General features: G+C 42.8%; 1 protein-coding gene across 1 annotated transcript in view; it reads left to right on the top strand.

The window, feature by feature from the left end:
- The first annotated feature begins 608 nt into the window (after positions 1-608).
- The window catches only part of LOC122560001 (cas scaffolding protein family member 4-like), a 75,392-nt gene continuing 58,059 nt past the window's right edge, over positions 609-17,941 (top strand). Inside the window, exon 1 of the mRNA XM_043710146.2 lies at positions 609-775. Within this exon, the coding sequence (XP_043566081.2) occupies positions 674-775 (102 nt within the window). The 5' untranslated portion in view covers positions 609-673. The remainder of the gene's footprint in view (positions 776-17,941) is intronic.

Raw genomic sequence — 17,941 nt, 5'->3', positions numbered from 1 at the left:
TTAATGACCCCATTTCCTAATGTGCTTTGTAGCCATTGAGGTAGAGTAATGAAGGAAGTGCGGCAGCCAACATGCACATATCAAAATCTAAGAAATGAGAGGTGGATTGGGTCCTTGTTGCGATGCTACCCAATGCCAAATAGCACACCAATGAGCACTGTCCAGGCCCACCCTTGCTGAGTGACAACTGGAGTGATGAATCCAGCAGGCAACTGCTGACTGAAATAATAGCTCTCCAGCATAAAAGGGAAGAAAACAAAGCCAGAACGTTTGAATAGTGTACAGAATTTAAACAAAAGTATGAGACATAAAGCAACAGGGATTCGGTATTCAGTGGGGATAGCCTCCCACAGCATTCCCTGTGACAGGCGACATGACTGTGTGTGTGAGTGCGCTTGTTGGTGTCTTATATATCTGAATGTAATGACTCCCAGGCCACCTCATCTGCATGAGGCCTTACACTGAGCCAATTGGAATGTCAGCTGTGTTTTCTTATGGAAATAAGCCCATTGAGGCTCCATGGAAGTAAAAGCCAGTCACTCAATGAGGTCAGCAGTGAAAAGAGCAAAGAGGCACTTATTCAAGATAACTTCCAAGAAACAATCACTCCACAATAACCAAGAAAGGAAGGAGAAACGGGGGGGAAAGAAATGTTCAATTTTCAATAAGCTAGATGCATTGCTTTGTCCCCTTCTCTGACTGGATATGTTCTTTGGTGCAACACCATGGACTGGGGAACATGAGCTGGAGCTGGAGATGGAAAATGAAGTTCACAGTAAGTATTTATCTCTCCTGCCCCTCTTGTACTAGAAATGGTTTAAGAGTAGTATTTCCTGTTTGATATGAACAGGGTAATTACCCTCAATAAAATGCTGAAAAGTATCACTGTTTATCCTGGTTGTTTGCTATCCTGTGCAAAGGCACCAATGTATTAGTTAACCAAAGGTTGGATTCTGAGCAGACAAAACATATAAATGGGCATCAGTTTCTTAGTGCAGTAGGAAACTAAAACCCACTGATAAAATGTTTGCATTAGACAGTTGGTAATTTTAGATGCAGTTTTATCGTTCAAGCATGCAAACTAGATGGGTTTAATATCTGAGCTGAGTTAGTCTATCCAGGCCAGTGTATGAGCATTGATATAAAATTACAACACAGTGTCAGAGGGGCTGCTTTTCAGACGAGATGTTAAACTAAGGCTCGCTTTTCTGCTCTCAGGTGGGATATAAACAATCCCACACCATTATTTCAAGGGAAATTCTCCCCGGTATCTTTGCTGATGTTTGTCCCTCAGCTGACAACGTTAAAATGGATTATCTCCTTATTTGTGTTGTTGGGGCTTGCTGTATGTAAATCGGCTGCTGCATTTCCTACTTCACTCGGTTGACTGCAAAATCCAATGAGACATCCTGAAGTTGAAAGAGGTGCTATGTAAACTTAACTCTTTGTACTTGTACTTGGTGTTCAGTGACATTTGTTCCAGAAAAAAACACCAATTGGGTTCCGTACTCCACATCTGCTTCATAGGACAAACATTGCTGGAAAAGGTCAGCAAGTCCAGTAGCACCTGTGGAGAGAGATCCGAGTTAATGTTTCAGATCTGGACCCAGCGATCTCCTGCACAGTCATTTTCAGCCAAACACTCTGTAGCATCCCTTTCTTTTTGCTGTTTCCCTGGCTATGCGTTTTCCTCCTTTAACACAAGATTCAGTAGCTACAAAGCTGGGCACGCAAGTTGCCTTCAGTGCCTCTGTCACTGTACCCTCCATGACTGTTGTGTGGCTCCGAGACCATGCACGAGATGTCTGCTTAGTAGAGACTCTGTGAGTTCCAGGTTCGATACCTGGTCTGTACAGACTTAGCTAACCACTGCTAACAACATCGACGCCTGGTCTTGGCAGCCCTGGGTCAGAGAAGGAAAGATCTAGCAGAGTTGCTGCTCTTGCCCAATCACCCCCTCTGGAAAATATATGAGGTCAAAACACAGGACCTTATTCTATGGCGGTTCAATTTGAGACTGATACTCTCCTGGGCTCAGATGTGCAGGTTATAAATACTGGGGTGACCAGCAGTTTCTGTCAGGCCAGAATGCAGCCAAATTTAGCATGAGAGCTGGGCAGGGACATTTCTTCTTTTTGAAAACTTGCTAAATGTTTGCAGTTCAACATGCAATTAATAGAACTTTATTCAGACTGCCATTCTAGTGCAATAGGGAAGAAGCCGTACTTCTGACGAGGAACATTTTACTGAGTAGGTAGACGTAAAATGAAGAAAACTGGGGAGTTGTCTCGCTGACTTGGCAGATACTTAATACTCAACCGACTTCACTAAAACATCTGGTCACCATCACATTGCAGTTTGTGGGAACCTGCTGTGTACAAAGGTGGTTGCTGTGTTTCATTGCAGTACAACTCTGACGGTGAATCACTAACTATGAAATGGTTCGGGGCATTTTGAGCTCATGCAGGATGTTACGGAAATGTAACCCTTCTTTTTCTTCATGGGTCCAGCTTCATGGGTAATACCGGGAAGTGTTTACTCAACCCATTGTTGTCATCAGCCGACAACAAGAACATGCGAAACATTATGTTCAGATGTTGTTACTGTGAAGCTCTGAGTGGTGTAACGGCCAGACTTTGTGGGAAGTTGAATTCTTGGTCTCCATGTTGACACATACTGAGTGTGGTGAAGTGATGGGCCAAATCAGAGACTGTGTTTCCTATTCTGTGGTGAATGTAAGCATCAATTCCAGTATTTTGGGCAATGTATCAATAAAGAGTGCAATAATGACACTCTATTGCTTCAAGATTTTGCTGTGAATGGAGGGTTTGAGTTATGAAAATATTTTGGATAGGCTGAGTATTTATCACTGGAGCATAGGAGGTTGAGGGGTGACCTTGAAGAGGTTTATAAAATCATGAGGGGCATAGATAAGGTAAATGGCAACAGTCTTTTCCCTAAGGTAGGGGAGTTCAAAACTAGGGGGCATATTTTTAAGGCGAGAGGGAGAAAGATTTAAAAAGTACATGGGAACAACTTTTTTACACAGAGTGGTTTGTGTGTGGTATGAACCATCAGAGAAAGTAATGGTTGCAGGTCTAGTTACAATATTTAAACAACAATTAGGTAAGTGTATGAATAGGAAAGGTTTGGAGTGATATGGGCCAAATGCAGGCAGATGTGATTAGTTTACTTTGAAACATGGTGGTCATGGACTAGTTGGACTGAAGGTTCTATTTCTGTTTTGTATAACTCTATGATCATAACATAAGTCTGTCCTTTGGTCCTTTCTGAAGATAATGCAGTGAGAGGTATCAGAGTGTTTCTCAGGTCAGAGTGTTGATTGCTAACTGAGTTGTTTGAGTTATCTGCTGCTGGACTGAAGTCTCCTTTTGGATGCAAGATTTAGAGATGTGTTGGTTCTCTGCCAGTGTGCCCCTTGAACAGAACTGACAGACAACAAAACAGAGAGTGGCTCACCAAGTCAGTGTCCTTAGACTGAAGCAAAGCAGACAGCATCTGAAATGCCGTCAGTTTAATAAAACACAAGGGTGAATAAAAATACCTTCTGTGGTCAAATGTTGTGTTAATTCTCACTGGTTATGCTGAACACAGGTAAAGTTGGGAGAGTATACTGGGAAACTTTCACTATATCACTCCTCTTCTCACTATACGGAGATGCCGGTGTTGGACTGGGGTGTGCGAAGTTAAAAGTCACACAGGTTATAGTCCAAGAGGTTTAATTGGAAGCACACTAGCTTTCGGAGTGCCACTCCTTCATCAGGTGGTTGATGAAAACTACATGAAGAAAGAGCAACGCTCTGAGAGTTGGTGCTTCCAATAAAACCTGTTGGACTATAACCTGGTGTTGTGTGATTTCTTAACTTCTCATTATAAGAAGTGTTGAACTGAGAGGTATGGGATACACCAATGTTATAGTGAGAGGGGAAGTTCTAGCAGTGTTTGATGAGGACTGTATGATATGTCAGTGCTACACTGAGGAGTGTGGGACAGGGCAGTATTAGGACCGCATTAGTGAGGCACCTTCGTCTCTGAGTTTGAGGATCATGAGTTGAAGGTATACTCCAGAGAGCGGAGCACAGCATCTAGGCTGACAGGGTATTGTTGAAAGTGCTGTCTTTTGGATGAGATATTAAACTGAGAAGATGGGTTCTGTTGTTGTTGGGGGTCTTCCTGTCAGCGGGACAGTCAGCGTGAGACCCAAGCTGCCTCTTCTGAGGAAGGTACAATCCAACAGTTCCCCATCAGGCAGTCAGTCCCATTGGGCCAGAGGTCCTGGCCATCTGTAACTGCCAGCCACAGAGGAGGCCATAGCTACAGTCAAAGGCAATCCCAAAGGCCCATGAGCTGGACCTAACTTGGTGACGTGAAGGGGAGGGGGTGGATTTGAAGGGAAAGGGGGCAGGCAGATCCAAAGCAAGGGCACGGGGTAGTTCTCAGCAAACAACCCACAACCTAAAGACCAGCCCCTCAATCAGACATTTAGTGGCTCTGATTGAAAGACCCCTCACATCCAACTGATGAATAACCCTCACTTCTTTTGCTTTTGCTAACACTGCAGCGTAAGAGCTCGGTTAATTCCAGCAGCATTCGAAGGTGCCACTAAGTGGTCTTTCAGGGTTGCTTCAGTGAAAGAGATAATCAGCAGAGAGGCATGGCAGTCACCTGAAAAACTTTCAAACTAGAACATCATTCCGATAGAGCCAGGAAGACACTAGCTTCAGAACTATCAGAGGCAGATCAATGTAGGGTATAATCATAGAATCATGGAATCCTTACAGTAGGTTATCAGGCCAATCGGCCCATCAAGTCCACACTGACCCTCCAAAGTGCATCCTACTAAGACCCACCCCATTACCGTATCACTGCAACCTTTCATTTCCTATGGCCAATCTACCTTGCCTGCACATCCCTGGACATTTTGGGGCAATTTAGCATGGCCAATCCATGTAACCTGCATGTCTTTGGACTGTGGGAAGAAACCAGAGTACCCAAAGGAAACCCATGCAGACATGGGGAAAATGTGCAAACTCCACAGTCTCCTGAGGCTGGAATCAAACCTGGGTCCCTGGTGCTGTGTGACAGCATTGCTAACCACTGAGCAATCGTGCCACCCTATATGAGTATATCAGTGTGGGGTATATCTGTTTGAGGTATATCTGTATAGTGTGTGTGTATGTGTGTCAGGGGGGGGAAGCTATATCAGTGTATGGGTGATGGGTATGAGGAATATCAATGGGTGTGTGATATATTAGTGTGTTGGGTGATGGGTATGAGATGGGTGCGAGGTATATCAGAGCATGGGAGATGGGTGTTCAGAATGGGTGTGGTGGTGATGGCTTTTTTTGTGTGTGTGTATGTACATGATTCTGTGTGTGTGTGTGTATGTGTGTATGCCTGTATCTGTGAAGTGCACAAGTCTGAGGAGGCATTGGAAATGAAAAAGGTTTCCAGCTGAAAAGTAGCCGCCATTCCTTGAGGATATCATTGGAATAATATGTGGCTCTTAGCTGTCATGACCGTGTGTCAATTAGTTTGCATCAGGTGCAGTCTGGCCAGACAGGTAAATAATTTCTGCCTGAATACATTTCCTGCCATGAATCAGCATCTTCCCAGAGAGGAAACCAGAAAAATAAACAGCAGATCAAAACATAAATGAAATGCTGACAAAAAAGGACTGTTTGGTGAAAGGCCTTAAGCATGAGGGCTGAATCCTAAGATAGAAACCGACTGACTGCCTGTCGGAGTACAAGTTCACCATTGTTGTAATTTGGGTGAGAGCATGGCCACCAGGCAACTGGCTGTCTCAGCTGGCAGCTCCATAATCCCTAAAGCTGGGCCAGAAGCAGGGTGCCACTTGCAGTTGTATCAGCTGTTGGACTGGCCTTCTGACAGCATGCAGGCAGACACGAGCTGGAATTCAGTCAGAGCTACAGCTGACGTTGGGACAGACCTGTTTCCTTGCACACCCATGACCCCTGTGTCAGAGTAACAGCAGTGTGCCTGTGGTGACTGTCCACTTGTATTTTATTGACAAGTGGCTGTTGGCAGCAGAGAGTTGTGCTGTGGCTGCACACAAAATGTACTCTAGATGGAGGGTTCCCTATAGTCCTTCATTCACAATAGAACAGAATTGACAATTTAAATCTGTGACAGAAATGATGTAGTTTTTGTTCAAGATTTAGCTTGAATTTTTAAAAAAATCTGCAATAGTATGTAAGGAGTTACTGCATCTACTTGTACAATCTGTCACTTTATCTGGGTGACAAATATTGTGAATATAACATCCACAACAATCATCTTTAAATGTTATGTTCCAGTGACTTAATTGACAGCTTCTTTGGGTTTGAACAAGCCGTCATTGTAAATTCACCAAGCTTCTATCACCATTTACAAAGTTAGCCAGTGGTTTTAAGGTAGTCTTGAACTTGTCTAGAATTTGTGCTGAGACATCAATTGTGCCAGGCGATTTATGTAATAAAAAAGGGGAAATGAATCGCAGCTAAAAAAATTAACTGTAGCTTCAGTGAAGAGTTATGAACTATTTATTATTTTCTACTATACAAGAGGTAAGTGAAATGTAACTGCTGCTGCTTTTGCTTGTAGCCAGATGTGTTGTCACAGTTACCCAAAGATAGTCAGTCTTGCACATCCTCTCTCACCCACTACAGCTTGTCTGCAACCACTGTGTGACATCTGTCATCCAGTAATAAAATATCTAGTTGTTATTGCATTTATCCACAGTTTAACAATTGTGTTTGTCAGTTAAATCATAAGACAATATCCAGGGTAGATTTACTCTTTCATATTTTCACGACAAAGAAATTAGAATTGGTGACTAAAGCAACATAAACATGCAGGTTACCAGTTACATAATTCTTCTGTTGGGCAGAAGATACAAAAGCTTAAAGACACATACCAACAGGGTCAAGAACAGCTTCTTTAGAATCATAGGATCCCTACAGTAAATTCCACACCAATCCTCCCCGCTGTTATTAGACTTCTGAATGGACCATTCAAACATTGAATATAATGTTGATCTCGCTCTCTGTGTACCTTCTCTGCAGCTGTAACATTGTATTCTTTGCTCTGTTCTATTACCCTGACGCACTTTGTATGGTATGATCTGCCTTTACTACATGCAAAATAAAACTTTTCACTGTACCTAGGTACATGGGACAATAATAAAGCAAACTTTTTAAAAAACTATATCGAGATATCCCAGTGAGTGAAAATACTCTAGAGGTTTGTAAGGAACACTGAATCATTCATTAACAGAAATATTCCAAAATATCAAACAAAATTGGTAAAATAATCCAAAAAATGTATTAATAATTTTCAAAATTGATGTCCAAGGAACAAGTGTTACCCCTAAATATTCTACATTGCTATCCAGTATGATCCCATTCTAAAGAAAATGCTGAAGGAATCCCATCTTCCTAGAGCTTTGTTCTGTCGGCTTCAGATACCATACAATACGCCAAAGCAGCCATTCATTCTGTATGAGTTCAGATCCTCCTTCAACCTGCACCAACTCTTCCAATTATGGAGAATGGACAGGGATCGGAAACACCTCCGGTTGACTATCTTCCTTAGTTTTGGCTGTGTTGCCCCTCTGATACCCTGGCTGCTTTAAGCTACTTTATCCTGCTGTTTGCTTTATCCTTATCTCCTTGAGTTAGCTCCCTGTTCTTACCGCCTGAAAGCGAAGTTATACATCTTGTTTTTTACCTCTCGATCTATAAATGTACAGCATCCACATCTATTAATTTCATTGATGTTTTTTCCATGGAATAGGATGCTACTGATAAGGCTAACATTTGTAAATCATATTTACCTTTTAGAAGTTGATGGTGAATCCCTTTTTTGAACTGCTGCAGTCCACGGTGGGTAAGGTCAAGTGCATTGATTAGGAAGAAAGTTCTATGATTTTGACCCAGTGACACTGAAGGAATGACAATATATTTCTAAGTCAGGATGGTGAATGACTTGGAGTGGAATGTTTATTTAGTGGTGCTCACATATATCTGCCTCCCATGTTCTTCTAGGTGGAAGAGGTCATGGGTTTGGAAGGTGCTGTTGCAGGAGGCTTGGTGAGGTGCTGCAGTGCATCTTATTATTGGCACACACTATATGTTGTTGGTGGTGGAGAGAATGCTTAAGGTGGTGGATGTGGTGCAAGTCTAGTGGGTTGCTTTGTCCTGGATGGTGTTGAGCTTTTTGAGTGTTGTTGGAGCTTCACTCATCCAGGCAGGTGGAAAATATTCCATCACGCTCCTGACTTATGCTTTATAGATGGGGGGCAGGTTTGGGGAGTCTGAAGATTAGTTAAATGTTGTGGAACTCCCAACCTCTGTCCAGTCTTTTTTTTTTAGCCATAATATTTATATAGCTAATCCACTTTGGATACTGGGCAATGATAACCCACAAGATATTGGTTGTGGGGGATTCAGTAATGGTAATGCCATTGAATATCAAGGAGAATAAGTTGGTTCTCTCTTGCTGGAGGTGGTCATTGCCTGACACTTGTGTGGTGTGAGTGTTTCTCACCAGTTAGCAGCCCAAGTTTGAATGTTGAGAAGGTCTTGCTGTATTTGTATATTGGACAGTATGTGAGGAATTGTGTATGATGCTAAACATGATGCAATACACATGAGACATCCTTACTGCTGACATTTTAGGAGGGAAGGTGATGAAGAATTTGAAGATGCTACATGTAGGACACTACATTGAAGGATGCAATGTCCTGTGGCTGAGCTAATTGACATCCAACAACCCCAACCATCTCCCTTATCTCAAACATGACTGCAACTGGGAGAGAGTTTTCTCCCAGTTCTCATTGATTTCAAGTTTGCTCGGGCTCCTTGATGCCACATTCGGTCACATGCAACCTACATGTGAGGGACAGTTAATCTCATCTCACCAAGCAAGCTCAGCCATTTGGCTTTTAGGTATTCCATTCTCCAGAGGTTGTTCTGGAACAGCACTCTACCACCTTGATGGATATTGGCCAGACACAGATGGTACAACATTGCTCTAAATACCCCTCCGGGTCACACAGCATTTAAACTTGGAAATACTCAGTTTCCACTTGTCTCTGGATCAAAATATTGGAATTCCTTGTCTGACAGAACAGTGGGAGCACCTTCCCCACACTGATTGCAGTAGTTCAAGATGGGCCTCCAGATTCTTAGCAGGCACATTAAAGGAACAACAGACTCACAAGCAACTGCCACATCCTGAGAATGAGTATAAAATCTAAAATAGTAGTAGTGTAGCAATGTGTTTAAGTTCCTCAGGTACAATATGTATCGTTTGCTTCTTGACTTAATGTAATGCTAAATGGCTTGAATCAACCTTGGAACTGAGGTCAATTCTAGGACCATCAGACAGTACTACCAGCCAACACATTGGTCAGTAACAATTTTGGAAGGTGTAAAAGCCCTCTGAAATACAACTTCTTAAAATTGAGAAATGTGACCTCATGCAATACTAAATTATTCTAATTCCTGTTCTCCTTCCTCTCGCACAGCCTGTTCATCCAACACATGACAAAAGCCAAAAACATTTGTGACTAATCTCATTAGCATGCGTGATGTTAGTTGAATGGAGTAGGGTTTCTGGCTGCAAGAATACTTGGTTATTTTCACAAACGGATGTGACTTGGATCTGTGTTGGCTGTACAATTTCTGGACAGCACAAACTGTGTCTGCCCTTGTTACTGGTACAATGAGTTTCAATGGTCCAGCAGCCATCAGTTGTGTTATTCATTCATTTACAGGTCAGTCTTGTCAGAGCAGACAGTTTTGAGACATGTGCAGAAGTTGCTAGACCATCTTATCAGTTATTGAAAGCCTCTAAGCCAGATAAGGTTTATTTCAGTGATTTCACATACCAAACTATTCATTGAATGATGTGTTTTTAAATAAATCTTGAATATTATTGACCTTCTTAATTGACACAGACTGATCTTCAGCTTTTGTAGAAAGTCAAGTATTGCAGATGGTGGAGATCTGAAACAAAACCAGAAAGTTATGAAGATACTTTATAGGTCTGGCAGCATCTATGGAGAGAAAAACAGAGTTGACATTGCAAGTCATGTATGACTCTTTTTCAGAACTTTTCTGAAGAAGAGTTTATAGAATGCCTACAGTGTGGAAGCAGGCCCCTCAAGTCCACACCAACACTCAGAAGAGCATCTCCAGCAGATTCAACCCCATACCCCTGCATTTCTCATGGCTAATCCACCCAACCTGCACACCCCTGGACTCTATGGGCAATTTCCCATGGCAAATCCATCCAACCTGCACATAGAACATAGACATAGGACAGTACAGCACAGAACAGGCTGAGCATTTAAATCTAAGATCAACCTAACGCACACACCCCTCAATTTACTGCCGTCCATGTGCTTGTCCAGCAGTCGCTTAACTGTCCTTAATGTCTCTGGCTCTACCAACACGCTGGCAGTGTATTCCACGCACCCACCACTCTCTGCTTAAGGAACCTACCTCTGACATTTCCCCATACCTTCCTCTAATCACCTTAAAATTATGACCCCTCGTGACAGCCATTTCTGCCCTGGGGAGAAGTCTCTAGCTATCTACTCTATCTATGCCTCTCATTAGCTTGTACACCTCTATCATGCTACCTCTCTTTCTTCTTCAGTCCAGTGTGAAAAGCCCTGGTTCACTCAACCTCTCTTAAGATTCTTAACATTAAAGGAACAACAGGACTCACTAGCAACTGCCACATCCTGAGAATGAGTAAAGCATCTACATACTTCCTATAATGAGGTGACCAGAGCTAGATACAATTTTTCAAATGTGGTCTAACCATGGTTTTATAGAGTGCAGCAAAACCTCAAGGCTCTTAAACTCAATCCCCTTGTTAGTGAAAGCCAAAACACCATATGCCTTCTTAACAACCCTATCAACTTGGGTGGCAACTTTGAGGGATTTATGTACGTGGACCCCAAGATCCTACTGTTCCTCCACACTGCCAAGAATCCTGTCTTTAACCCTGTACTCAGCATTCAAATATAACCGAATCACTTTGCATTTATCCAGATTGAACTCCATCTGCCACTTCTCAGTCCAGCTCTGCATCCTGTCAATGTCTTGTTGAAGCCTGCAACAGCCCCCAGCACTACCTATAACACCACCGACCTTGGTGTCATTGGCATACTTACTACCCCACCCCTCCAATTCTTCATCCAAGTCATATATAAACCTCCAAAGAGTAGGGGCGCCAGAACATGTCGCTGCGGGACACCACTGGTCACTGACCTCCAGGCAGAATACTTTCCATCCACTACCAGTCGCTATTTTCTTTTGGCCAGCCCATTCTGTACCCAGACAGTCACATTTCCCTGTATCCCATACCTCCTAACTTTCTGAATGAGCCAACTGTCAGGAACCTTATCAAATACCTTACTGAAATCCACATCCACTGCTTGACCTTCGTCAACTTGTCTCATCACATGCTCAAAAAATTCAGTAAGGCTTGTGAGGCATGACCTGCCCCTCACAGAGCCATGCTGACTATCTTTAATCAAACTATATTTTTCCAAATACAGAACAACCTTGGTTATGCGGACATCAATTATCTGAATTTCGGATTATCCGAACAAGATCTCAAGGTCTGGATGTTTGAGATTGGAAACTGGACTCTGTCACTACCAGCAGAAACTCTCTTTCCAAGATGGACTGCTCACCAGTGAACTCAGCAACTTCTCTCCCGCTCTGCCTCTGTCATTTATTTTCTTTCTTTCCTTCTTTCTTTGTTTCTTTCTGCTACATCCGACAGGAATGATAATGAACTATAAGATCGTTTGTTGTCATGTATTTATTTAAACAACTGAAGTATTTGATTTATAAGTTATCCACTACCGCAGCCGCTAAGAAATTGTCCTTGATCTGAAAACAATGTACTGTACCAAGATTTATTGCCAAGATAATCATATACTTTCCAATGCGCCAAATGTTATTTTGCAGTAACATTTTTACCGAGTGGTTTTCATTTCTTGATGCATTAAAAAGCTGATAAACTCTACAGTGTAAATACCCTGTAGCAGGAAAGGATTTTACAAATGGATTGTAGCTCCTCACAATCCGAATTAGTTCTGCTGGTGAAATATTTTCATTTTTTGTTTCTGGGGACATCCATTTTCCATCACCATCGAGCAGTATTCCCAGCATAGATGAAGGGACGATTGTTTGTGTTCAAAATGGGAAGCCGATTTCCAACGATGCAGGACAAATTCAAATTAGCATCTTGGTACTTCTTATTAAAAATGTAATTAAAATTCTTGCGGGAACTTTACTTTAGCACACATAGAGACCTTATACTTGTGTTGTTGTACCTCAAACTGCGTCTTGGTGTGAAATGGACGGGACTGCACTTGCAAATGTTTGGAGTTAGCTGGGAAGCTCCAATTCACTTTAACATTTCTTTAAAATGCTTCCATTTAATTCATGAAACAATTCCATTTTAACCATTTTCAAAATTATTTGCCATCACAAATGCCCTTGTTTTGATTGGATCAAGTTGACTGGTGTAACACACGAGTCAGTATTTCTGGCTGAGGCTTTGTGTCACGGGGTTCCATTTAGACTTGAGAATGCTTCCTTTGTTTACAATCAGATCAGTTATCTGTAACAATCAGTTATCTGAACAAAATACACCCTGCCCGTCTTATTTGGATAATCGAGGTTGTTCTGTCGTCATAAATCCTATCTCTCAGAATCCTTTTCAGTACCTTGCTTACCACAGACATAAGACTGACTGGTCTGTAATTCCCAGGGATTTCCCTATTCACTTTTTTGAGCAGAAGAACAACATTCGCCTCCCTCCAGTCATCCGATACTACTCCTGTGGAGAGTGAGGATGCAAAGATCATTGCCAGAGGCATGGCAATCTCATTCCTTGCTTCCTGTGGTAACCTTGGATATATCTGGTTCTGCCTTGAGGACTTACCTATTTTGATGCTTCCCAGAATTTTCAGCACATTCACTTTCTTAATATCAATCTGTTTGAACCTTGAACATCTTTGGGAGGAAAGCAGAGCACCCAGAGAAAACTCACACAGACGTGGGAAGAATGTGCAAAGTGTGATTGGAAATTGGTGTTTCATTCAGTTTTGATAGCAGGATTTACATTCTTGAAGTGATGGTGAATATGATCACACCATGTTTAACTTATTGGAGTTGGTGAAATGTTATCCAGAGTTTGAATTCAGTCTTTTTTCCCCATTTGCTCTGTACCTCTTCCAGAAGATTGCAGAAATAAGAGGCGTAGAGAAGGCTGTACCCATGATGTGATGAGTATGGAGCTGGCTTGTCTTTTCCAATTCATCATTTTCATATTTTTGAAAAGCCACGGTCATATCTTGACGTGTAGATTGGTTTAACCTTTGGCTGTGATCAACGTCCTTCACACCTAATATCCTCTGCTTGAATTTGTTGCTGCACTGTGTAAGATTCATTGTCCATTTTGATTCACATGATGTCTTCAGCTCATGAACTGGGTGACAATCAGGAGCCTCATGGTAACACTGCCACCCATTAACTCAGCACAGACCAGGAATTGAATCTAGAGCCCATATAGCTTTGTACCATCACATTTGCCTGCTGAGCAAATAGAGAGCAGCCCTTTATCCAGCTTGGATAGATAAAGGGCTCAATGGTTAGCTCTGCTGCCTCACAGTCAGGGACCCAGGTTTGCTTCCATCCTTGGGCAACTGTCTGTGTGGAGTTTGCACATACTCCCCGTGTCTGCATGGGTTTGCTCCGGGTGCTCTGGTTTCCTCCCACAGTCCAAAGATGTGCAAGTTAGGTGGATTGGCCATGGGAAATGCATGAGTTACAGGGATAGGGTAGGGGGTGGGTCTGAGTGGGATACTCTTTGGAGGGTTGGTGTCGACTCAGTGGGCCAAATGGCCTGTTTCCACACTTTAGGGATTCTATGGTTGGAACGCCAACCCCTTCCTATCACTTTTCTCTGGCAGGGACAGTAGTGTACTCCTTAAACCCAATATCAGGTATTGTCTCAAATCAGATCCGGTGGGTATGTAAGTGTATCTGGGGATAAAAACAGTAAAATTGTTTACTCCTCTTCCTTCATGCCTCTTCATTGTTCAATACTGTATAAAATAATAAAAATTGAGCATCAATTAGCTGATTATTCCTTAATGCAATGCAATCTGTTTTTGCAGCACCCTCTGCATCAGCCATATGTTGGAGTGCTCAAATGGCATCTTTAATTTACACTCTCATCCTTGGTTCACATTTTTCCACATATTGATTCCAGTGCTGAACTGCTATGCAGTCAGGCAACTGATTGCAATTATATAATTTTCCAGGGGTTGGTGTAGTAGGGGAATGTGGGCTTGTAGGGGGTATGTGCAAGTATTTTATTGCAAGGGAAAGATAATTGAAAAATAGGGATGTTTTGCAACATTTGAGCAGGAAGTTGGTGAGATCACATTTGGAGCACTGTGTAACGTTTTATCTCCTTATTTATAAAAAAAGGATATGAATGCATTAAGAGCAGTTCAGTGAAGGGTCAGTCGACTAATACTGATACGGAGCATGGTTCCCTTGTGAGGAAAGGTTGCATAAGATTAGCCTATTGGAGTTTAGGAGAATGGTCTTAATGAAACAAAATCAGAAGTCACATGACAGGTTATGGTCCTACAGGTTTATTTGAAATCACAAGCTTTCGGAGCGCTGCTTCTTTGTTGGGTGAGGTCACCTGACGAAGGAGCAGCGCTCCGAAAGCTTGTGATTTCAAATAAACCTGTTGGACTATAACCTGGTGTCATGTGACTTCTGACTTTGTCCACCACAGTCCAACACTGGCACCTCCACACCATGGCCTATTGAGACTGTTTAGGATCCTGAGCTGATTTTGTGGTGTGGAAGCAGAAAGGATGTTTTTCCCTTTGGGTGAGACTATAACTGCATAATACAGTTTTAACATAAAGGTTCTTCCACTTACAATGGGGACAAAGAATTCTTTTCTCTCAGAAAGTCATTGGTCTGGTGGAACTCTCCTCCAGAGAGTGGTGGAAGAAGTGTTACGGTATATTTTTAAGAGATGGATAGATTCTTGATTATGAGAGATGGTTATTGGGGGTGGGAGGAAATGAGGAGTCCAGGCAACATCCAAAATCTCATTGCATAGTAGAATACGTTTGAGGGGCCTGAATGGCCTACCTCTCTTAATTTGTATTCTTTGTTTTGGGTCAGGGGAGTGTGGGCAATGGTGCTATGGTCAGGGTGGGTTGCGGAGGTGAGTGGAGCTGTTTTGGCGTGGGGGGTTAGAATGTGGATGTTTGTGGGCATGGTTTGTGTGGATTTCAGGGAGGATGTTTGGGCTGGGACAGAAAGGTGGGAGTGGTTGTGAGCTGTGGATGTGGCGTCGGTTGTTGTGGGAAAGGGCAGATTTTGAGGTTGGAGTGAAACTAAAGGGCCTTATTATCCTGAACCAGGAAGCGAGAAATTCCCAAGTCAGATGAGACATCTTCAACATCTTCAAAAATGGAGATGATGGGGGTTGTAGGATGAAAAGTATCAGAAACAAAAGCAAAATATCCATGAATAGAAAGTGGGGAGCTCTTACATGTCAGGCTGCAGATCAGTGTGTGCAGGAATGGTATCAGGATCACGAGATTCGTCTCCCTGAGTTGGCTTCTATTGCCAAAGGCATAGAGCAGATCTGCTGAACCCAGCACATCTGGGAACACACAATAGGAAAAAGAAGCAGATGGATAAAAATCCAGAAAAAAACCCAACAACTGCAGATACTGGAAATCAGAAGCTGGGAAGACTCAGTATCTGTGGAGAGAAAGCAGAGTTATTGTTTCGAGTCCAGTGACCCTTCTTCTAAACTCAATCTAGCTAATTTTCTCCCCTCATTGCCTCTATTTCCCCTCCTCCAGTTCACCCACTCTTCCTCTAGTAACCTCTAGTATCTTGTCCGAGTGGGACTCTGTGCATTGAGTCCCAGTAGCTAAGCTGTTCCACCATGGAAATGTCAGGACTCAAACTCATCCTATCTTTGGTCCCTATCAGTGCAGTTATTCCTCCTGTCAGGGTCACCAGAGTGCAATCAGGACTGTGCATTCAGATCACTTCCTGTCACACCCGAACCCTGTGGCAAATTTTTGCACTCAAACACCATCCAGTGAAAATCAACTCATTTAGCTTAAGAGAGACAATACCTGAGCCTTACCTCATCTACAGAGCTCAGTGATGTAATATAGTAATCAACTGGGCTATAGAAGCAAGAGGGTTAATTTTCTTTTACACAGGATATTACGGAGACATCATAGTATCATACAAGTGTTGCTATAACACTTTCTTGTGACACCATTTTAGACCCTTCCCTCCTCCTCATGCATCTTCCCTTTTAAGCATGAGCTCTACCAATGTCCCAATGGGTGATGTGGTATTTAGTATTAGCCTGAACCACACAGATGGGAAGGGCTTGATTTTGGATACCTGCTGTACATTGCTGAGGTGTTCTTGAATGGGAAGGTAGTAATGTCGTCACAAACAGGCAAAATAAACTGGGATACTGCTGGTGATGACAGTCCACTGACTCCATCTCGAAATGGATGCAGATAGTGAGTGATGGCAAAATCCGGCAAAAACATGTTGACTCGTTGGAATGGTGACTGGCTCACACAATATTGATCACTTGGGTAAGCTAAGAATTTCAGTGTAAGAGCAACACTCATGCTATGTGTCCGCCTGGGTTTTTTTTTTCTGAAGGAAATGCCCCATAACTGATGCTGCTTCATGTTTGCAGCACATGGTGATGGAAAACGAGAGACAGCTGCTGTTGGATCAAAGGCAAAGTTGCTAGTTCAAACATGAAGTCGACAGGATCTGAATTTGACGAGGATATAAAAATAGCCAGGAACAAACGTGTGTGAGGCATGATAAGCAGCAGCGCTGTGGGTCAGTCACAGCTGACATTCTCTGGGCAAAAATGGGGTGACGTAGCTGTGAATAATGCAGCTTTTGTCACAGCCTTCCCACATGCCTATGCAGTACATGACATCAACTCAGCAACAACCCTCGAGCTCTGACCATCAGCTGAGCTGACAAACTGATAATCTGCAAACCAGCTGTTGTTGAGCGGCAAGTGTTTGGTTGTAGTGAGTGAATACTTCAAATACTAATGCAACTGAGGGGAACTTACCTAGTGAATCTGGATCAATGTGGGCGTGAAAATCTTTCTTTTAAATCCATGATTTGTGAAGTAAATGTGCTTCATGTTGAATGAAAAAGATAAAGAACAATTATTTGTATTTTTATAGCACCTTTAATCCTCTGTCACAAGGCACTTCAAAGGAGCATTATAAAATACATTTTTAAAATTCATTTAAGGGACCTGGGCATCACTGGCTAGGCCAGCAGTAATTGCCTGTCCCTAATTGCCTAGAGAGCAGTTAAGAGTCATCTACATTATTGTGGGTCTGGAGTCACATGTAGGCCAGACCAGGTAAATGTAGTGTATCGAGGTCAGCCAGGTGGAGATCATAGAGTAGGAGTTCCCTGATTGGGGCTGTTAACCTGGTCCAATCCCTGTCTGACAGATATAAACAGGGGTCTGGTGCAGAGGGGGGAGAGTAGGTCAGAGGATCTCCTCATGGGTCTGCTCCTGGGCCTGGCCAAACTGGCCATAAACAGGTCCAGACAGCAGGCCATGAAGGGGGTCGTTATGCCCAATTGCCTGCCCCTTTTCCGCGGCTATGTCTGACACCGGGTGTCTCTGGAGAAGGAGCACGTGGTGTCCACCAAATCCCTCATGTTGTTCAGGAATTAGTGTATTATTGACCCCTCCAACTCTATTTTGATGTAATCCCTGCCCTCCCCTTCACTGTTTGATCACGCAGCATTGCCCTTTG

This window comes from Chiloscyllium plagiosum, unplaced genomic scaffold (genome assembly GCF_037043375.1).
Source record: "Chiloscyllium plagiosum isolate Xiang-an unplaced genomic scaffold, Cpla_swu_hap1 HiC_scaffold_15, whole genome shotgun sequence".
Classification (NCBI taxonomy): domain Eukaryota; kingdom Metazoa; phylum Chordata; class Chondrichthyes; order Orectolobiformes; family Hemiscylliidae; genus Chiloscyllium; species Chiloscyllium plagiosum.
The sequence above is the reverse complement of the archived record's forward strand: the minus strand, read 5'-3'. Positions and strand labels throughout refer to the sequence as shown.